This window comes from Monodon monoceros, unplaced genomic scaffold (genome assembly GCF_005190385.1).
Source record: "Monodon monoceros isolate NGI ecotype Baffin Bay Population unplaced genomic scaffold, NGI_Narwhal_1 Super_Scaffold_12, whole genome shotgun sequence".
Lineage (NCBI taxonomy): Eukaryota > Metazoa > Chordata > Mammalia > Artiodactyla > Monodontidae > Monodon > Monodon monoceros.
In genome coordinates, this window is record NW_021703768.1 from 34,445,935 (window position 1) to 34,469,039 (window position 23,105).

Genomic DNA, 23,105 nt, shown 5'->3' on the forward strand with positions numbered 1-23,105 from the left:
ATGGGACTCACCTTTCCCTGCATTATCTTCTCCATAGCAATTATCACCATCAAACATACCATATATTTTATTTGCTTATTTTATGTTCTGTATGTCTTCCTTCACATGAATGTGAGCTTTATGAAGGCAAGGGCTTTTGTATGTTTTAGTCACTGCTGATTCTCCAGCACCTTAAACAGTACTGGGAACATTGTAGACATTCACAATTATTTGTTGAGTGAATGCATGAAGGTTGGGTTTCAAGAATGTGTTATACAAGTTGTTGTAGATTTCTATGCTTATTGATTCATTGAAGAAAATTACAGTTTTTGTTCTGATTTCTACTTGTCAGGATGCTTAATACCACAGGCTTCATAAGGTCCTCAGAAGTCCCATCATTTTAGTGCAACATGAACAGAAGAATTTATTAGATTGATGTGGACGTTATTACCTAGGGGTATGCTACAGAGCATCATGGATGGGAACGGGACAGGGGAGAAGACACGGGAGGCAGGGAGAACAATAATGTGAAATGAACACAAAAGGAGTTATGTTGGTAACTCCTGGATATGACAGTCTGCTGTTGGTTCAAGAGTGTCCTTTTGTAGGGATTATTTGGGGGCAGTAAATCTGTTTATCAGTAACTGTGTTAGGTCTTACACCTCCCAGGATGCAGTATTTCCACTTTCCTGTTGGCACACCTGACAGCTCCTACTTCACAGATGTTCACTGTTCTCTGGCTCATTGATGATCCCATTTTGACGCAGAAGAGCTGGTTTCCACTCTTGAAGCACTGGGAGGGCAATAGGCAGACACACTTGGAGGTGGCAGCTGCAATGAGAGAGACAGTGTGACTCACCACAGTGCTTTAAGGTTTGATTTTACCTAACTTGTCCCCAGAGCAGTGAGCACTTTGGTGGCAATGAGTGAGAATGCTGGAACAAAGGCAATGACCCAACTGTGGCTGAATGGAGTGATCTGGGTATAAGAGAGGAGAGGGCACTGGTAAGTCAGTAAGGTGCAAGAGCTGGGCTACCTCTGACACCTCCCTCTCACTCACTGCCCACATCCAATCAATCCATTTACACAATGTCTTCAGTCTGTCCTTCATGTTCTTTTCTCATTGGCACCACCTGGGAACAGTTATATAAGGTATCATTTATTGAGCCTGCACCATGAAACCACACACTATGCCAAGTGCTTTGTGTGATTTATTCCATTTAATTCTCACAATAAACATATGAACTATATGGCATTATACTAATTCTACAGATGAAGAAACTCAGCTCAGAGAGGTTAAGTGATATGCCTATGGTCCCCCAATTAGTAAGTGGTAGAGGCATATTTTAAATCATGAATGACTTGCAAGCCTGAATTCTTTTAACATAACTCTGTGTCACATTTTAAATTTCTTTCTAGAATATTCCTGGGTTATGACTAGGGATCTGGATTTTTAATAAGCAGTTAAATTGGGTGATACTTTTATAAGGCCTGGTTTCAAAACCACCCCAACACTTCATAATTCATATAAATCTTGTGTTCATGAAAGAGTTTTAAAATGATCATTTAGGGGTAAAGTTACCAAAGCCAAGCATATTAAACCAGTTTTAAGTAAATGGATATAGGCTCATTTATACACACGCATGTTTTAGTCAAAGTTCAAGGTCCTCCACAGATGGTCTCAACATCCCTTCACAACATTATCTTTTCTGCTTTCTCCATCCCATGTAGAGTGACTCCCTCTCTTTCCCAAGCAAGACCCCGAAAGTGTTCCAGGTTGTGTCCTTTGCCCACACTAGCCCGTTCCTTTGCCGGACTGATGTGTTCTTTCCAGTTCCCCACATGTCCGATGTCTACAAGCCTCACCTCTTTCATGAAGCATTTTATAGCCACGTACCCCCACTGATGTTTCCTTTAAATAAACTTTAATGGTGTAAATTTGTCAGCACTACCTCTGATATTTTTATACTTTCTTGTCAGTTAGCTTTTCATATGTCTTTCTCCCAAGACAGTTACAAGTGCTTTGTTAGAGAGCAGTAACTATGGCTCCTCCATCTGTTTATCCCATTCAGTTGTTAACAAGGTGCTCAATTAATTCTGCTTCATCAATTGATTTCAATTCTGAATTTGAGGGTGCAGGTATAAGTATTCAAGAAGAAATGTATTTGGTGGATCTGTGATAATTTGTTGCCAAAATATCTGAGTCAGCCTGAGAATCAGGCTGTAGTCTCTTTGGGGCAGGTATCAGTTCTTTCTCACGTGTCTCAACTGATGGGAGAAAATAGGGAAAGGGAATGGGGAGATGATCATTAAGCGTATAAGCTTCCTGTCCTCAGTAGGAAATAGTTCATGAAAAGGCGTGAATTTCCCTTTTACACTTTTGCCAACCAGCTAGAGAAATGCTAGTTGGGGAGAGTCTTGTTTGTTGTTGGAAACTATAGGGTTTGGTGAAGAACAGGAGACTGTTCTACCTCTAGAGAGGATGTCAGTTCCCCAGGCTTGTGGAAAGGCCATGGTCACAACTCTTGTAGTACGGTTATAGCTTAAATACTCTTAGCAAGATGATTTTCAGATTATTAGCATGAAAAGGCCCTTCCTGTCACCTCCACTAATTCATGTTTCCATCCTTATGAAACCCTTCCTGGCCAGAAGGTATTTATCTCTCTTACCACTCTTGTCACATACTGTCTTGTATTAAAGTTATTCATGTAATCATTTGAAAAACTGTGAATATTAACTCCCCAAACTGAACAATTTGAGGGTACAAAGCTCCTTTATCGTCACACCTCTCACCTTACTATGTACAGTGACTTTGGCGTATTGGATACTAAATGGATGTTTATTGAATACATTTTCCCCGCCTGTTGGTTGATGCTGGATATTTTTGAAATTCAGATAAAACATTTCATAGCTATAAAAGTAGGCTCCTTGGGGAGGCTTCTGTTTTCTAAGTTTTGCAAAGTGAACTTCATGTTACTTTGGAGTTCCATTTTAAACTTTTTATCATTTCATTTTTGATAGGGAAGGAAAAGAGTAACAAAGTAGTACAAAATGTAATCAAGAACACAATTTAATCAAGGTGACATTCAATTCAACCCAAAATTAGTAATATCCCAATTTTCCATGAGTGGGTTGGGTATAAAATACATTTTTAGTTTCCTCTCTTTATAAATGCAGTGGTTTGTACATTGACTCTGTTCTGTAGTGCTACAGGAACAGAAATCTCTGTGACACTGACTTTTGCTCACCAACTAAGAAGGCTGGCACAGGCAGACCATAACTTTAGGGGGAAAAAGGCTTTCAGTTTTCTAACTGTGTGTAGGATCAAAGGATATTTTATTTATTTATATATTTATTTATTTTGCGGTACACAGGCCTCTCACTGTTGTGGCCTCTCCCGTTGCAGAGCACAGGCTCCGGACGTGCAGGCTCAGCGGCCATGGCTCACGGGCCTAGCCGCTCCACGGCATGTGGGATCTTCCCGGACCGGGGCACGAACCCATGTCCGCTGCATCGGCAGGCGGACTCTCAACCACTGTGCCACCAGGGAAGCCCCAAAGGATATTTTAAATGACTTAAATCTCTTATTAAGAAATGTTCATGTTTTAGTATGATAACCCCAAGACATTCTGCTAACTTGACCAGTATTGGTAAGTATTCAAACTTTTTATGTTCTTTTATTTTTTTTCTAAAGGTAACAGTAGTTTTTTTGTTTTTTAATTGCACACATGTCTATAAACCTAATAAATAGGTTTTATGTTTTTTTGTTGTTGTTTTTTTTTTTTTTTTGCGGTATGCGGGCCTCTCACTGTTGTGGCCTCTCCCATTGCGGAGCACAGGCTCCGGACGCGCAGGCTCAGCGGCCATGGCTCACGGGCCCAGCCGCTCCGCGGCATGTGGGGTCCTTCTAGACTGGGGCACAAACCCGTGTCCCCTGCATCGGCAGGCTGACTCTCAACCACTGTGCCACCAGGGAAGCCCTATTTTTTTTTATATAGTAGGTTCTTATTAGTCATCAATTTTATACACATCAGTGTATACATGTCAATCCCAATCACCCAACTCATCACATCACACCCCCACACCCCCGCGGCTTTCTGCCCTTGGTGTCCATACGTTTGTTCTCTACATCTGAGTCTCAATTTCTGCCCTGCAAACTGGTTCATCTGTACCATTTTTCTAGGTTAGGTTCCACATATATGCGTTAATATACGATATTTGTTTTTCTCGTTCTGACTTACTTCACTCTGTATGACAATCTCTAGATCCATCCATGTCTCAACAAATGACCCAATTTCTTTCCTTTTTATGGCTGAGTAATATTCCATTGTATGTATGTGCCACATCTTCTTTATCCATTCATCTGTCGATGGGCATTTAGGTTGTTTCCATGACAGGGCTATTGTAAACAGTGCTGCAATGAACATTGGGGTGCATGTGTCTTTTTGAATTATGGTTTTCTGTGGGTATATGCCCAGCAGTGAGATTGCAGGGTCATATGGTAATTCTATTTTTAGTTTTTTAAGGAACCTCCATACTGTTCTCCATAGTGGATGTATCAATTTACATTCCCACCAACAGTGCAAGAGTGTTCCCTTTTCTCCACACCCTCTCCAGCATTTGTTGTTTGTAGATTTTCTGACGATGCCCATTCTAACTGGTGTGAGGTGATACCCCTTTGTAGTTTTGATTTTCACTTCTCTAATAATTAGTGATGTTGAGCAGCTTTTCATGTGCTTCTTGACCATCTGTATGTCTTCTTTGGAGAACTGTCTATTTAGGTCTTCTGCCCATTTTTTGATTGGGTTGTTTGTTTTTTTAATATTGAGCTGCATGAGCTGTTTATGTATTTTGGAGACTAATCCTTTGTCCGTTGATTCATTTGCAAATATTTTCTCCCATTCTGAGGGTTGTCCTTTTGTCTTGTTTATGATTTCCTTTGCTATGCAAGAGCTTTTAAGTTTCATTAGGTCCCATTTGTTTATTTTTGTTTCTATTTCCATCACTCTAGGAGGTGGATTAAAAAAGATCTTGCTTTGATTTATGTCAAGGAGTATTCTTCATATGTTTTTCTTTAAGAGTTTTATAGTGTTCGGTCTTGCATTTAGGCCTCTAATCCATTGTGAGTTTATTTTTGTGTATGGTGTTAGGGAGTGTTCTAATTTCATTCTTTTACATGTAGCCATCCAGTTTTCCCAGCACCACTTATGGAAGAGACTGTCTTTTCTCCATTGTATATCCTTGCGTCCTTTGTCATAGATTAGTTGACCATAGGTGCATGGGTTTACCTCTGGGCTTTCTATCCTTTTCCATTGATCTATATTTCTGTTTTTGTGCCAGTACCATATTGTCTTGATTTCTGTAGCTTTGTAGTATAGTGTGAAGTCAGGGAGTCCGATTCCTCCAGCTCCGTTTTTCGTTCTCAAGATTGCTTTGGCTATTCGGGGTCTTTTGTGTGTCCATACAAATTTTAGGATTTTTTGTTCTAGTTCCGTAAAAAGTGCCATTGGTAATTTGATAGAGATTGAACTGAATGTGTAGATTGCTTTGGGTAGTAGATTCATTTTCACAATATTGATTCTTCCAATCCAAGAACATGGTATATCTCTCCATCTGTTACTATCATTGTTAACTTCTTTCATCGATGTCTTATAGTTTTCTGCATACAGGTCTTTTTTCTCCTTAGCTAGGTTTATTCCTGGGTATTTTATTCTTTTTGTTGCAATGGTAAATGGGAGTGTTTTCTTAATTTCTCTCTCAGATTTTTCATCATTCGTGTATAGGAATGCAAGAGATTTCTGTCAATTAATTTTGTATCCTGCTACTTTACCAAATTCATTGATTAGCTCTAGTAGTTTTCTGGTGGCATCTTTAGCATTCTCTATGTATCATGTCATCTGCAAACAGTGACAGTTTTACTTATTCTTTTCCAATTTGTATTCCTTTTATTTCCTTTTCTTCTCTGATGAGGCTAGGACTTCCAAACATATGTTGAATAATAGCGGTGAGAGTGGACATCCTTGTCTTGTTCCTGATCTTGGAGGAAATGCTTTCAGTTTTTTACCATTGAGAATGATGTTTGCTGTGGGTTTGTCGTATATGGCCTTTATTGTGTTGAGATAGGTTCCCTCTATGCCCACTTTCTGGAGAGTTTTATCATAAACGGGTGTTGAATTTTGTCAAAAGCTTTTTCTGCATCTATTGAGATGATCATATGGTTTTTATTCTTCAATTTGTTAATATGGTGTATCACATTGATTGATTTGCGTATATTGAAGAATCCTTGCATCCCTGTGATACATCCCACTTGATCATGGTGTATGATCCTTTTAATGTGTTGTTGTATTCTGTTTGCTAGTATTTTGTTGAGGATTTTTGCATCTATATTCATCAGTGACATTGGTCTGTAATTTTCTTTTTTTGTAGTATCTTTGTCTGGTTTTGGTATCAGGGTGATGGTGGCCTCATAGAATGAGTTTGGGAGTGTTCCTTCCTCTACAGTTTTTTGGAAGAGTTTGAGAAGGATGGGTGTTAGCTCTTCTCTAAATGTTTGATAGAATTCACCTGTGATGCAATCTGGTCCTGGACTTTTGTTTGTTGGAAGATTTTTAATCACAGTTTCAATTTCATTACTTGTGATTGGTCTGTTCATATTTTCTATTTCTTCCTGGTTAAGCCTTTGAAGGTTATTGCTTTCTAAGAATTTTTCCATTTCTTCCAGGTTGTCCATTTTATTGGCAAAGAGTTGCTTTTAGTAGTCTCTTAGGATGCTTTGTATTTCTGTGGTGTCTGTTGTAACTCTCCTTTGTCATTTCTAATTTTATTGATTTGAGTCCTCTCCCCTTTATCTTGATGAGTCTGGCTAATGGTTTATCAATTTTATCTTCTCAAAGAACCAGCTTTTAGTTTTATTGATCTTTGCTATTGTTTTCTTTGTTTCTATTTCATTTATTTCTGCTTTGATGTTTATGATTTCTTTCCTTCTGCTAACTTTGGGTTTTGTTTGTTCTTCCTTCTCTTGTTCCTTTAGGTGTAAGGTTAGATTTTTTATTTGAGCTTTTTCTTGTTTCTTGAGGTAGGCTTGTATAGCTATAACCTTCCCTCTTAGAACTGCTTTTGCTGCATCCCATAGGTTTTGGATCATCGTGTTTTCATTGTCATTTGCCTCTAGGTAGTTCTTGATTTCCTCTTTGATTTCTTCAGTGATCTTTTGTTTATTAGGTAACTTAGTGTTTAGCCTCCATGTGTTTGTCTTTTTTACGTTTTTTCCCCTGTAATTAATTTCTAATCTCATAGCGTCGTGGTCAGAAAAGATGCCTGATATGATTTCAATTTTCTTAAATTTACCGAGGCTTGATTTGTGACCTAAAATGTGATCTATCCTGGAGAATGTTCCATGTGCACTTGAGAAGAAAGTGTAATCTGCTGTTTTTGGATGGAATGTCCTGTAAATATCAATTAAATCTATCTGGTCTATTGTGTCATTTAAAGCTTCTGTTTCCTTTTTTATTTTCATTTAGGATGATCTGTCCATTGGTAAAAATGAGGTGTTAAAATCCCTCACTATTATTGTGTTACTGTTGATTTCCTCTTTTACAGCTGTTAGCAGTTGCCTTATGTATTGAGATGCTCCTGTGTTGGTTGCATATATAATTGTTATATCTTCTTCTTGAATTGATCCCTTGATCATTATGTAGTGCTCTACCTTGTCTCTTGTAACATTCTTTATTTTATAGTCTATTTTATCCGATAGGATTAGCGCTACTCCAGCTTTTTTTTGATATCCATTTGCATGGAATATCTTTTTCCATCCCCTCAGTTTCAGTCTGTATGTGTCCCTGGGTCTGAAGTGGGTCTCTTGTAGACAGCATATATATGCGTCTTCCTTTTGCATCCATTCAGCAAGCCTGTGTCTTTTGGTTGGAGCATTTAATACATTCACGTTTAAGGTAATTATTGATATGTATGTACCTATGACCATTTTCTTAATTGCTTTGGGTTTGCTTTTGTAGGTCCTTTTCTTCTCTTTTGTTTCCCACTTAGAGAAGTTCCTTTAGCCTTTGTTCTAGAGCTGGTTTTGTGGTGCTGATTTCCCTTAGCTTTTGCTTGTCTGTAAAGCTTTTGATTTCTCCATCGAATCCTAATGGGATCCTTGCCGGGTAGAGTAATCTTGGTTGTAGATTCTTCCCTTTCATCACTTTAAATATGTCATGCCACTCCCTTCTGGCTTGTAGAGTTTCTGCTGAGAAATCAGCTCTTAACCTTATGGGAGTTACCTTCTATGTTATTTGTCATTTTTCCCTTGCTGCTTTCAATAATTTTTCTTTGTCTTTAAGTTTTGCCAGTTTGATTAGTATGTGTCTCGGCGTGTTTCCCCTTGGGTTTATCCTGTATGGGACTCACTGCACTTCCTGGACTTGGGTGGCTATTTCCTTTCCCATGTTAGGGAAGTTTTCAACTATAATCTCTTCAAATATTTTCTCGGGTCCTTTCTCTCTCTCTTCTCCTTCTGGGACCCTATGATGTGAATGTTGTTGTGTTTAATGTTGTCCCAGAGGCCTCTTAGGCTGTCTTCATTTCTTTTCATTCTTTTTTCTTTATTCTGTTCTACAGCAGTGAATTCCACCATTCTGTCTTTCAGGTCACTTATCCGTTCTTCTGCCTCAGTTATTCTGCTATTGATTCCGTCTAGTGTATTTTTCATTTCAGTTATGGTATTGTTCATCTCTGTTTGTTTGTTCTTTAATTCTTCTAGGTGTTTGCTCTTTAATTCTTCTACGTCTTTGTTAAACATTTATTATTATTATTTATGTTTTTCTCTAATTCTCCTAGGTGTTTATTCTTTAATTCTTCTAGGCCTTTGTTAATCATTTCTTGCATCTTCTCGATCTTTGCCTCCATTGTTTTTCCGAGGTCCCGGATCATCTTCACTACCATTATTCTGAATTCTTTTTCTGGAAGGTTGTGTATCTCCACTTCATTTAGTTGTTTTTCTGGGGTGTTATCTTATTCCTTCATCTGGTACGTAGCCCTCTGCCTTTTCATCTCATCTTTCTGCGAATGTGGTTTTTGTTTCACAGGCTGCAGGATTGTAGTTCTTCTTGCTTCTGCTGTCTGCCCTCTGGTGGATGAGGCTGTCTAAGAGGCTTGTGCAAATTTCCTGATGGGAGGGACTGGTGGTGGGTAGAGCTGGGTGTTTCTCTATGTTCTTTTTAAAAGGCAAACTTAGGCTCCTAGGAATGTGGTATTTAGATATACGTCCTGCAAAGGGCTAATGGTAAAGGTAGATTTTGACTAAATCATAAGCCACATATTGTTGGACAGGCTTGGAAAGAATTATTTGTGGGAAAAGGAAAAGAAAAAAAAAAAAAGAAACTCTTTGCAGTAGAAGAGTTCCATGAAGTTCTTTCTCCATGATAATTAAGGAAAACAAATGCTAACACTAAACACATCCCCAAATATGTGTACTACCTATTGCGGTACAGACAGGAACCATTTATCCTCCCTGTTGTCCAAATCCCTTTTATTTTCTGTATGTATATTTGACAATAATGTTTGTACATTATAATTTTTAGAGAAAAAGTTATATTTTAAATACACTATTTAAATAAATACATAGTTGCATAGTATTTTCAGCTCTTGTCTACTGCAAATTATTTTCTCTGAGAGAGATGTCAGTTGGATAATGGTGTTGGTCAGGCAGCAAAAAAATGAGTAGTAATGTTTACCTACGTGATGATTTAATAATGATTAGAGTTGGGCACTGTACATGTCTGGCCCTAGTTTGCAGTCTCTTATATGAAATTGCCTTGTTTTGATATGGTTGAAGGTCAGAACCCCCAGACACTGACCTGCTGAGTTGCCACCATCAGATGGCCTGCCGACTGTGCCACCCATGGTGACCCTCTGTCATGGATTCAATCCCACCACCCGTCAAGGGAGCTGGGTCTTGATAATCAGTTTTAAGTGGATCAGGAAGAACCTAGATGTGGGTTATAAGGTCTCTCCCCTTTTCAAGGACTGAGTTGAAGAATATTGGTTTGAAAAGTGAAAGAGAAGCTAAGGGTAATAATAAGGTTTTTGTCTTTGTTTTTGAAAAGTAACGTGGTTTCGGCAAAAGTTGGATGTTAGCAATTCAATAATTTTCCATTGCTTAATTTATGCCTTGATTTCAGATGAGTTTTTGAAGATGTGCCATAAGGGAAATCTAGCTGCTTATTTGAGTTCTGTTAAATCCTAATCTTCAACCCATATTTATGTATTATATGAAGCTTAATTTTACTATTTCAGGTTCCAATTTCATCTTAGACAAATGTACTGCTGTGAAGTTTCTGTTTTTAAGCAATTCACAAATGAAATGCCAATAGGCAATACACTTACAGAAAATGGAAAGGTAATGCTACCTCTTAAGTATCAAATAGGCAGAGCTATAAAGGGGTAACAGTTCCAAGTTTTGGTGAGGGTATGGAAGGCAATCTTTATGACACATGGTCAATATGAATTTAATATGATAAAAACGTTTCTAGAAAGCAAGTTGATACATTGTACCAAGAAAGACTTTATATTTTAAAATAATATTTATCTCGAAATTCCATTTTCTAAGGTATAGCCTAAAGAAATGGTCTTAGAGTATAGATCTATCTGTGATAGATTTGTCTATTACAACACTGCTTATAATAGCAAAATCTTGGGAAAAATCTGAAGGACTAACAGGAGACTGATTAAGTAAATCACAGAATGTCCATATAGGCTTTTGCAGACATTGAACATTATGTGGAAAGAGGCCAGTCACAGGTTTGTTCAAGATGGCGAAGTAGAAGGACGTGCTCTCACTCCCTCTTGTGAGAGCACTGGAATCACAACTAACTGCTGAACAATCTTCAATAGGAAGACACTGCAACTCACCAAAAAAGATACCCCACATCCAAATACAAAAGGAGAAGCCACAGTGAGATGGTAGGAGGGGTGCAATCACAATAAAATCAAATCCCGTAACTGCAGGGTGGGTGACTCACAAACTGGAGAATACTTATACCACAGAAATCAACCCACTGGAGTGAAGGTTCTGAGCCCCACGTCAGTCTTCCTAACCTAGGAAACGAGGAGAAATTCCTAGAGAATCAGACTTTGAAGGCTAGCAGGATTTGATTTCAGCACTTTGACAGGACTGGGGGAAACAGAGACTCCACTCTTGGAGGGCACACACAAAGTAGTATGCACATCAGGACCCAGGGGAAGGAGCAGTGACTCCTTAGGAAACTGAAGCAGACCTACCAGCTAGTGTTGGAGGGTCTCCTGCAGAGGTGGGGGGTGGCTGTGTCTCACCATAAGGACAGGACACTGGCAGCAGAAATTCAGGGAAATACTCCTTGGTGTGACCCCTACCAGAGTCTGCCATTGGCACCAACTAAGAGCCCGGGTAGACTCCAGTGTTGAGTTGCCTCAGGCCAAACAACCAACACAGAGGGAATCCAGCTCCACCCATCAGCAGACAAGCGGATTAAAGCTTTACTGAGCTCTGCCCACCAGACCAACAGCCAGCTCTACCCACCACCAGTCCCTCCCATCAGGAAACTTGCACAAGCCTCTTAGATGGCCTCATCCACCAGAGGGCAGACAGCAGAAGCAAGAAGAACTACAATTCTGCAGCTTGTGGAACAAAAACCACATTCACAGAAAGATAGACAAGATGAAAAGGCAGAGGGCTACGTACCAGATGAAGGAATAAGATAACACCCCAGAAAAACAACTAAATGAAGTGGAAATAGGCAACTTTCCAGAAAAAGAATTCAGAATAATGTTAGTGAAGATGATCCAGGACCTCCAAAAAAGAATGGAGGCAAAGAACGGGAAGATGCAAGAAATATTTAACAAAGACCTAGAAGAATTAAAGAACAAACAAACAGAGATGAAGAATACAATAACTGAAATGAAAACTACACTAGAAGGAATCAATAGCAGAATAACTGAGGCAGAAGAACGGATAAGTGACCTGGAAGACAGAAAGGTGTAATTCACAGTTGTGGAGCAGAATAAAAAAAAAAGAATGAAAAGAAATGAAGACAGCCTAAGAGGCCTCTGGGACAACGTTAAACACAACAACATTCACATCATAGGGTCTCAGAAGGAGAAGAGAGAGAGAAAGGACCCGAGAAAATATTTGAAGAGATTATAGTTGAAAACTTCCCTAACATGGGAAAGGAAATAGCCACCCAAGTCCAGGAAGTGCAGTGAGTCCCATACAGGATAAACCCAAGGAGAAACATACTGAGACACATACTAATCAAACTGGCAAAACTTAAAGACAAAGAAAAATTATTGAAAGCAGCAAGGGAAAAATGACAAATAACATAGAAGGTAACTCCCATAAGGTTAAGAGCTGATTTCTCAGCAGAAACTCTACAAGCCAGAAGGGAGTGGCATGACATATTTAAAGTGATGAAAGGGAAGAATCTACAACCAAGATTACTCTACCCGGCAAGGATCCCATTAGGATTCGATGGAGAAATCAAAAGCTTTACAGACAAGCAAAAGCTAAGGGAAATCAGCACCACAAAACCAGCTCTAGAACAAAGGCTAAAGGAATTTCTCTAAGTGGGAAACACAGAGAAGAAAAGGACCTACAAAAAACCCCCCAAACAATTAAGAAAATGGTAATAGCAACATATATATTGATGATTACCTTAAACGTGAATGGATTAAATGCTCCAACCAAAAGACAGAGGCTCACTGAATGGATACAAACACAAGACCCAGATATATGCTGTCTACAAGAGACCCACTTAAGACCTAGGGACACATACAGACTGAAACTGAGGGAATGGAAAAAGATATTCCATGCAAATGGATATCAAAAGAAAGCTGGAGTAGCGCTACTCCTATCAGATAAATAGACTTTAAAATAAAGAATGTTACAAGAGACAAGGAAGGACACTACATAATGATCAAGGGATCAATTCAAGAAGAAGATATAACAATTATACATGCACCCAACACAGGAGCACCTCAATACATATGGCAACTGCTAACAGCTGTAAAAGAGGAAATCGACAGTAACACAATAATAGTGAGGGACTTTAACACCTCACTTACACCAATGGACAGATCATCCAAACAGAAAATTAATAAGAAAACAAGGGCTTTAAATGATACAATAGACCAGGTAGATTTAATTGACATTTAGAAGAAATTCCATCCAAAAACAGCAGATTACACTTTCTTCTCAAGTGCACATGGAACATTCTCCAGGATAGATCACATCTTTGGTCACAAATCAAGCCTCAGTAAATTTAAGAAAAATGAAATCATATCAGGCATCTTTTCTGACCACAACGCTATGAGATTAGAAATCAATTACAGAGAACAGAATGTAAAAAACACAAACACATGGAGTCTAAGCAATACATTACTAAATAACCAAGAGTTCACTGAAGAAATCAAAAAATACCTAGAGCCAAATGACAATGAAAATACGATGATCCAAAACCTATGGGATGCAGCAAAGGCAGTTCTAAGAGGGAAGTTTATAGCTATACAAGCCTACCTCAAGAAACAAGAAAAATCTCAAATAAAAAATCTAACGTTACACCTAAAAAACCTAGAGAAAGAAGAACAAACAAAACCAAAGTTAGCAGAAGGAAAGAAATCATAAAGACCAGAGCAGAAATAAATGAAATAGAAACAAAGAAAACAATAGCAAAGATCAATAAAACTAAAAGCTGGTTCTTTGAGAAGATAAACAAAATTGATAGACCATTAGCCAGACTCATCAAGGTAAAGAGGGAGAGGACTGAAATCGATAAAATTAGAAAATGAAAAGGAAGTCATAACAGACACCGCAGAAATACAAAGCATCCTAAGAGACTACTATAAGCAACTCCGTGCCAATAAAATGGACAACCTGGCAGAAATGAACAAATTCTTAGAAAGGTATACTTTCGAAGACTTAACCAGGAAGAAATAGAAAATATGAACAGACAATCACAAGTAATGAAATTGAAACTGTGATTAAAAATCTTCCAACAAACAAAAGTCCAGGACCAGATTGCTTCACAGGTGAATTCTATCAACCATTTAGAGAAGAGCTAACACCATCCTTCTCAAACTCTTTCAAAAAGTTGCAGAGGAAGGAACACTCCCAAACTCATTCTATGAGGCCACCATCACCCTGATACCAAAACCAGACAAGGATACTAGAAAAAAAGAAAATTACAGACCAATATCACTGATGAATATAGATGCAAAAATCCTCAACAAAATACTAGCAAACAGAATACAACAACACATTAAAAGGATCATACACCATGATCAAGTGGGATTTATCCCAGGGGTGTAAGGATTCTTCAATATATGCAAATCAATCAATGTGATACACCATATTAACAAATTGAAGAATAAAAACCATATGATCATCTCAATAGATGCAGGAAAAGCTTTTGACAAAATTCAACACCCGTTTATGATAAAACTCTCCAGAAAGTGGGCATAGAGGGAACCTACCTCAACATAATAAAGGCTATATACAAAAAACCCACAACAAACGTTATTCTCAATGGGGAAAAACTGAAAGCATTTCATCTGAAATCAGGAACAAGACAAGGATGTCCACTGTTGCCACTATTATTCAACATAGTTTTGGAAGTCCTATCCATGGCAATCAGAGAATAAAAAGAAATATAATGAATCCAAATTGGAAAAAAGACATAAAACTGTCACTGTTTGCCGATGACATGATACTATACATAGAGAATCATAAAGATGCTACCAGAAAACAACTAGAGCTAATCAATGAATTTGGAAAAGCAGTGGGATACAAAATTAATGCACAGAAATCTGTTGCATTCCTATACACTAATGATGAAAAATCTGAAAGAGAAATTAAGGAAACACTCCCATTTACCATTGCAACAAAAAGAATAAAATACCTAGGAATAAACCTACCTAGAGAGACAAAACACTTGAATGCAGAAAACTATAAGATACTGATGAAAGAAATTAAAGATGATACAAACAGATGGAGAGATATACCATGTTGTTGGATTGGAATAATCAATATTATGAAAATGACTATACTACCCAAAGCAATCTACACATTCAGTGCAATCCCTATCAAATTACCAATGGCATTTTTTACAGAACTAGAACAAAAAATCTTAAAATTTGTATGGAGACCAAAAAGACCCCGAATAACCAAAGCAGTCTTGAGGGAAACAAATGGAGCTGGAGGAATCAGACTCCCTGACTTCAGACTATACTACAAAGCTAAAGTAACCAAGCCAATATGCTACTGGCACAAAAACAGAAATATAGGTCAATGGAACAGGATAGAAAGCCCAGAGATAAACCCACTCACCTATGGTCAACTAATCTATGAAAAAGAGGAAAGGATATACAATGGAGAAAAGACAGCCTCTTCAATAAATTATGCTGGGAAAACTGGAGAGCTACATGTAAAAGAATGAAATTAGAACACTCCCTAACACCATAGACAAAAATAAACACTAAATGGATTAGAGGCCTATATGTAAGACCGGACAATATAAAACTCTTAGAGGAAAACATAGGCAGAGCACTCTTTGACATAAATCACAGGACGATCTTTTTTGATCCACCTCCTAGAGTAATGGAAATAAAAACAAAAATAAGCAAATGGAACGTAATGAAACTTAAAAGCTTTTGCAAAGCAAACTACAAACAAGATGAAAAGACAACCCTCAGAATGGGAGAAAATATTTGCCATCGAATCAATGGACAAAGGATTAATCTCTCAAATATATAAAGAGCTCATGCAGCTCAATATTCAAACAACAAATAACCCAATCCAAAAATGGGCAGAAGACCTAAATAGACATTTCTCCAAAGAAGACATACAGATGGCCAATAAGCACATGAAAAGCTGCTCAGCATCGCTAATTAGTAGAGAAATGCAAATCAAAACTACAATGAGGTGTCACCTCACACCTCATAGCATCATCAGAAAATCTACAAACGATAAATGCTGGAGAGGGTGTGGAGAAAAGGGAACCCTCTTGCATTGTTGGTGGGAATGTAAATTGATACAGCCACTATGGAGAACAGTATGGAGGTTCCTTAAAAAACTAAAAACAGAATTACCATATGACCCAGCAATCCCATTACTGGGCATATACCCAGAGAAAACCATAATTCAAAAAGACACATGCACCCCAATGTTCATTGCAGCAGTATTTACAAGAGCCAGGTCATGGAAGCAACCTAAATGCCCATTGACAGATGAATCAATAAAGACAAGTGGTACATATATACAATGGAATATTACTCAGCCATAAAAAGGAACGAAATTGTGTCATTTGTAGAGATGTGGATGAATCTAGAGACTGTCATACAGAGTGAAGTAAGTCAGAAAGAGAAAAACAAATGTCGTATATTAATGCATATATGTGGAACCTAGAAAAATGGTATAGATGAACCAGTTTGCAGGGCAGAAATTGAGACACAGATGTAGAGAACAAACATATGGACACCAAGGGGGGAAAGCGGTGTGATGAATTTGGAGATTGGGATTGACTTATATACACTAATATGTATGAAATGGATTGCTAATAAGAACCTGCTGTATAAAAAAATAATTAAAATTAAATTTAAAAAAGAAAATTGTGTGGCAGAATAACATATTATGACATGGAAATAGTTTCATGATATATTTAGTGAAAAACAGCAATATATAAAATAAAATGTAGTAGATGATCCTATTTTTTAAAAAACTTGTAATATAATCAATGCCACCTCTGAGGTGTGTGAGGCCCCAGGGACATTTTTTAATGGGGTGCCTCTTTATATAAATGATTAAAGTCACTTCAAATTAGTGTCAGCACCATCCTAGCTGTCTGATCTCAAGCAATTTGGAGAAAGACTACCTTGCTGGCCAGTGGCTCACCAGGCTTCTCTCTGGGAACGAGGTCTAGCTGTGACTGAGGTATGACTCTACAGGTGGAGTCCCAGAGCTCCTTGGAACATCTGGTTGACCCCATGCCTGGTGGGGGAGAAAAGCAGGAGAGGGTAGGAGAATGTCCCACAAAGAAGAAACAGGGCCTTGGCCCATGAGGGTCTATGTGTGGGCTCAAGACATTCTGCCTATCTAACCCTGCCAACCTGGGGTGATTCCAGGCACTGCAAGAGGACTTCAAAAAATTTGAGGCAGATGCTTCTGGTAATTGGTATCCATGTCTAGGCTCAGGGCACTGTACCTGTGCTGGCCCCAGCTGGTTCCAACTGCCAGAGGAAACTTAGACAATTTTGATAAAGGCCCTCCAAAGCTGGGGATGGGGAAGAAGAGTACCTAAAGCATAGGTCAGGATGGGTGTTCTTCTTACTGGGGTCTAAGGGTGGGACTGATTATGTATGTGCAGAAAAAGATTGGAGAGATTTACACCAAAATTGTGGATGGGCTGGGTTCTGCTTTTCCCTTCTATTTCAATCAATTCATAAATTTTTTTTACAATGAAAAGAATTATTTTTGATTAAGGAAAGTTATTTTAAAGAAAGAATGTATAAATGCAAGTAAGATATACTAGTTGAGATGAAGGTTAAGTGAGAGCTTTTCTAGTATGGGTCACTGCTGGAGCTTACCTGAACATTTTTCCCAGTCGTAGCAGGTGTCATAGCCACAGGATTCTTTCTTTGTGCTACTGGATGAAAGTTTTGTCCTTTCAAGACCCCATTCTAGCTGTGGACCATCTTGGCATGAACCAATATGTAGAAAATGGAGTTGCTGATTGTTTAAACAGTTCTCGGCCAAAAACTTACAAGTGGTTGAAGTAAAGTGATGACTGGAGTGAGTATCAAGCACACAGATATCTTCTGAATAAAGGCTGTCCAAGAGAGGAAAGCAAGCATTTATATATGAAGACTAGAAAAGAAAAGATGGCGTGTAGCCAACTCATATGTTAACTTACCACCCAGCTATTCTTTCCCCCAATTGCTCTCATTTTATCTGGCATGCATTGGGATTCCTCTTTCTAAAATTTCACTTTAAGCATGGTACTACTCCCAATTGCCTTCAAATTAAAGTCTGAATTATTAAATTCTGATGATCAAAATCTTCCATATTTTGATCCAATCAACTTTTCTTTCTAGAATCATTTTTCCATCCTCCTTAATCCCTCTTTATCATCTGAAAAATTGACAATTTTCTAAACTAATAAGATTATTGTTCCTTTGCTACCATGCCAAGCCCTACTCAATCAATGTCGTATTGTGTCTCCTCTCTGCCTATCTGCATCCAGATCAATTCCTGGCTACATTTTGAAGCTAATCCTGATCGACCTAGCCGATGGTAGCCTGTACCTCCTCTGAACACTTTTTAACACTTATTAATTGTAATACAAGAGTCTTATATATAATTATATATATATATATATATAATTATATATTATATATAATTATATAGCTTTGTAAGTGTATTTGTATTGTGGTTAAGAGCATGAGCTTTTAAGTCAATTAATCCCTGGGTAACTTGCTAAATCTAAGTAAATGGATGGGTCCTGCTAACAAAAGGTTAGCCATAGTCCTTCTCTTGCTGAGAGGACAAGAATGCCTTGATTACTCCAAATATGAATTTCTTCTCTAATGTCAACTTTAGAGTTAACAATCAGTGCACCAGTATGTAAAATTGTTTCCAGGAACTGAAGCCCATAGCTGAGAACAAAAGGCCACTTTCTGAGAACTTAAGCTGTGGGGTCAGTCACTCTCAGAAACATCCTCAATGCCATATAAAAGAGGACTGAGGAATATAGAAAGGGGCTAGAGAGGTAAGACTGAGCTGAAATTCAGACAGTTCCAGAGGACAGTCTGTATTCTCATGGTTGGGTATTGCAAAGATAAAGATAGAAGTTTCCTCTGGGTTAAATGGACAATGGGAACATTTTAAGTACTCTCTAGAAGGCCATTTGCTGGGTGAGGGGACCCCAGCTGCAAGAAGCTCATACAAAGTGGACCACTTGTGGTTAATACTGAGGAGGGTAGATAGAGCCATCCTTGGGTTGAATTCTATCAGTGGAATGTTACAGAAAAAGACCCTGTAGTGTTCTTATAAATAAATAAACAAACAAATTAATGTGTCCCTACAAGTGTTTGTTCACTTGTAGCTCAGAGGAATGTGGGAGCGAATCAGTGTTAAAAGTGAAAAAAAAAGTTGGCGCAAAGAAATAGAAGAAAAATTTAAAAGTAACAATTATGGACACACAGTTTTAAAGATGAAAATTGCCTTAGAACAGTCTGCATTGTTTAAAATATATATTTCAAAGTAAAAAAAAAGTGAAATATCACAGCTAGGCACAGTCTGTTGGCTTCCTACTCCGTTATTCATTGTCTCACTCAGTCATGTAACTCTAATTTTATTCAAAAACGCTTTTGCTTCTAGCCAAAGAACTGCATTTCATAGCCTCCCTTGCAGGTCCACCGGGCCATGTGAATAAGAGAAGAGTAATGAGATGGACGCCATGATAATTTTCCCAGGAACTCTCCTTAAAAAGAGAGACGGTGTCCATTTCTGGTCTTCCTTCCTTTGTACTCCAGCAGGGAAGTCTTGGATCATGAAATAAATTTAAGAATGTCAGAAGAGAAAGCTTTACTTTGATAAAAATAAATAAGTAAAGTATCAGTTATACTTCAATAAAAAATAATTTATGAATATTAGATTTTAAAAAAATGAATGGCAGAACAGAAAGCAGGAAGGAGAAGCAGTCCTATCTGAAATGAGAGAATCACCAGACCATCCCTAGACTGCCTTCCCCTGCATTTATTTTGTGAGATAGAGAAACAAAACTTTACCTTAAGCTAATGTTATTTCGGATTAAATTCCCCTGAAAGTATCCCTTAAATTAATAAGCACCCTCGACATGCCAGGGTTAGTTCATGTAAAAAAAGGCAGTTATAACAGCAGAGAGTCGTGGCAGCCATATAAGGATATATCATTTTTTGTCAAGCTCTCTGCCACCACATGAAAGACTAATCTCACAAAGGGATGTGTGTGTGTGTGTGTGTGTGTGTGTGTGAAGTCCATGCTCACACCTCTTTCTCTAAGCTTTTGGAGGCACAAACTTGCCCTATATTTAGGGGGAAGAGAAAGCCTTTGATATACATGAGTTTGATTTTAAACTGGACAGGAATGAGTCTTTAACATCAGAATGAGACTCTTTTTTAAACATCTTTATTGGAGTATAATGGCGTTACAATGTTGTGTTAGTTTCTGCCGTATAACAGCGTGAATCAGCTATACGTATACGTATACCCCCATACCCCCTCTCTCTTGCCTCTCCCTCCCACCCTCCCTATCCCACCCTTCTAGATGGTCACAAAGCACAGAGCTGATCTCCCTGGGCTATGCAGCTGCTTCCCACTAGCTATCTGTTTTACATTTGGTAGTGTATATATGTCCATGCCACTCTCTCACTTCGTCCCAGCTTACCCTTCCCCCTCCCCGTGTCCTCAAGTACATTCTCTACGTCTGCGTCTTTATTCCTGTTCTGTCCCTAGATTCTTCAGAACCTTGTTTTTTTTTTAGATTCCATATATATGTGTCAGCATGCGGTATCTTTCACTTTCTGACTTACTTCACTCTGTATGACAGACTCTAGGTCCATCCACCTCACTACAAAAAACTCAATTTCATTTCTTTTATGGCTGAGTAATATTCCATTGTATATATGTGCCACATCTTCTTTATCCATTCATCTGTTGATGGACACTTAGGTTGCTTCCTTTTCCTGGCTATTGTAAATAGAGGTGCAATGAACATTGTGGTACATGACTCTTTTTGAATTATGGTTTTCTCAGGGTATATGCTCAGTAGTGGAATTGCTGGGTCATATGGTAGTTCTATTTTAGTGTTTTAGGACCCTCTATACTGTTCTCCATAGAGGCTGTATCAATTTACATTCCCACCAACAGTGCAAGAGGGCTCCCTTTTCTCCACACCCTCTCCAGGATTTATTGTTTGTAAATTTCTTGATGATGACCATTCTGACCCGTGTGAGGTAAGGCCTCATTGTAGTTTTGATTTTCATTTGTCTGATGATCAGTGATGTTGAGCATCCTTTCATGTGCTTGTTGGCAATCTGTATATCTTCTTTGGAGAAATGTCTATTTAGGTCTTCTGCCCATTTTTGGATTAGGTTGTTTGTTTTTTTGATATTGAGCTGCATGAGCTGCTTGTAAATTCTGGAGATTAATCCTTTGTCAGTTGCTTCATTTGCAAATATTTTCTCCCATTATGACAGTTGTCTTTTCATCTTGTTTATAGTTTCCTTTGCTGTGCAAAAGCTTTGAAGTCTCATTAGGACCCATTTGTTTACTTTTGTTTTTATTTCCATTTCTCTAGGAGGTGGGTCAAAAAGGATCTTGCTGTGATTTATGTCATAGGGTGTTCTGCCTATGTTTTCCTGCAAGAGTTTTACAGTGTCTGTCCTTACATTTAGGTCTTTAATACTTTTTGAGTTTATTTTTGTGTATGGTGTTAGGGAGTGTTCTAATTTCATTCTTTTACATGTAGCTGTCCAATTTTCCCAGCACCAGTTATTGAAGAGGCTGTCTTTTCTGCATTGTATATTCTTGCCTCCTTTACCAAAGATAAAGTGACCATATGTGCATGGGTTTATCTCTGGGCTTTCTATCCTGTTCCATTGATCTATATTTCTGTTTTTGTGCCAATACTATACTGTCTTGATTACTGTAGCTTTGCAGTATAATCTGAAGTCAGGGAGTCTGATTCCTCCAGCTCCATTTTTCTTTCTCAAGTTTGCTTTGGCTATTCGGGGCCTTTTGTCTTTCCATACAAATTGTGAAATTTTTTGTTCTAGTTCTGTGAAAAATGCCAGTGGTAGTTTGATAGGGATTGCATTGAATCTGTAGATTGCTTTGGGTAGTAGAGTCATTTTCACAATGTTGATTCTTCCAATCCAAGAACATGGTAAATCTCTCCATCTGTTTGTATCATCTTTAATTTCTTTCATCAGTGTCTTATAGTTTTCTGCATACAGGTGTTTTGTCTCCTTAGGTAGGTTTATTCCTAGGTATTTTATTCTTTTTGTTGCAATGGTAAATGGGAGTGTTTCCTTAATTTCTCTTTCAGATTTTTCATCATTAGTGTATAGGAATGCAAGAGATTTCTGTGCATTAATTTTGTATCCTGCTACTTTACCAAATTCATTGATTAGCTCTAGTTGTTTTCTAGTACCATCTTTAGGATTCTCTAAGTATAGTATCATTTCATCTGCAAACAGTGACAGTTTTGCTTCTTCTTTTCCGATTTGGATTCCTTTTATTTCTTTTTCTTCTCTGATTGCTGTGGCTAAAACTTCCAAAACTATGTTGAATAATAGTGGTGAGAGTGGGCAACCTTGACTTGTTCCTGATCTTAGAGGAAATGGTTTCAGTTTTTCATGATTGAGAATGATATTGCCTATGGATTTGTCATATATGACCTTTATTATGTTGAGGTAAGTTCCCTCTATGCCCACTCTCTGGAGGGTTTTTTTTTGTCATAAATGGTGTTGAATTTTGCCGAAAGCTTTTCCTGCATCTATTGAGATTATCGTGTTGTTTTATCTTTCATTTTGTTAATATGGTGTATCACATTGACTGATTTGCGTATATTGAAGAATCCTTGCATTCCTGGGATAAACCCCACTTGATCGTGGGGTATGATCCTTTTAATGTGCTGCTGTATTCTGTTTGCTAGTATTACACTGAGGATTTTTGCATCTATGTTCATCAGTGATATTGGCCTGTAGTTTTCTTATTTTGTGACATCTTTATCTGGTTTTGGTATCAGGGTGATGGTGGCCTCGTAGAATGAATTTGGGAGTGTTCGTCCCTCTGCGATATTTTGGACCATTTTGAGAAGGATAAGTGTGAGCTCTTCTGTAAATGTTTGATAGAATTTGCCTGTGAAGACTTCTGGTCCTGGACTTTTGTTTGTTGGAAGATTTTTAATCTCAGTTTCAGTTTCAGTGCCTGTGATTGGTCTGTTTATATTTTCTATTTCTTCCTTGTTCAGTTTTGGGATGTTGTGCTTTCCTAAGAATTTGTCCATTTCTTCCAGGTTGTCCATTTTATTGGCATATAGCTGCTTGTCATAATCTCTCATG

General features: G+C 38.1%; 1 protein-coding gene and 1 long non-coding RNA gene across 5 annotated transcripts in view; one reads left to right on the forward strand and one right to left on the reverse strand.

The window, feature by feature from the left end:
- The window catches only part of LOC114891890, a 253,784-nt gene that overhangs the window by 112,620 nt on the left and 118,059 nt on the right, over positions 1-23,105 (forward strand). The gene's annotated exons all lie outside the window — the stretch shown is intronic.
- The window catches only part of C6 (complement C6), a 92,851-nt gene continuing 70,076 nt past the window's right edge, over positions 331-23,105 (reverse strand). Inside the window, exons 18-19 of one of the 4 annotated variants that reach the window (XM_029216381.1) lie at positions 17,587-17,828; positions 331-810 (exon numbers count right to left, since the gene is read on the reverse strand). In XM_029216381.1, coding sequence (XP_029072214.1) covers positions 629-810; positions 17,587-17,828 — 424 coding nt within the window. In that variant the 3' untranslated portion in view covers positions 331-628. Of the gene's footprint in view, positions 811-17,586; positions 17,829-18,467; positions 19,543-23,105 lie in introns of those variants that run through there. The other 3 variants (XM_029216385.1, XM_029216382.1, XM_029216383.1) reach the window with 3 other exon arrangements.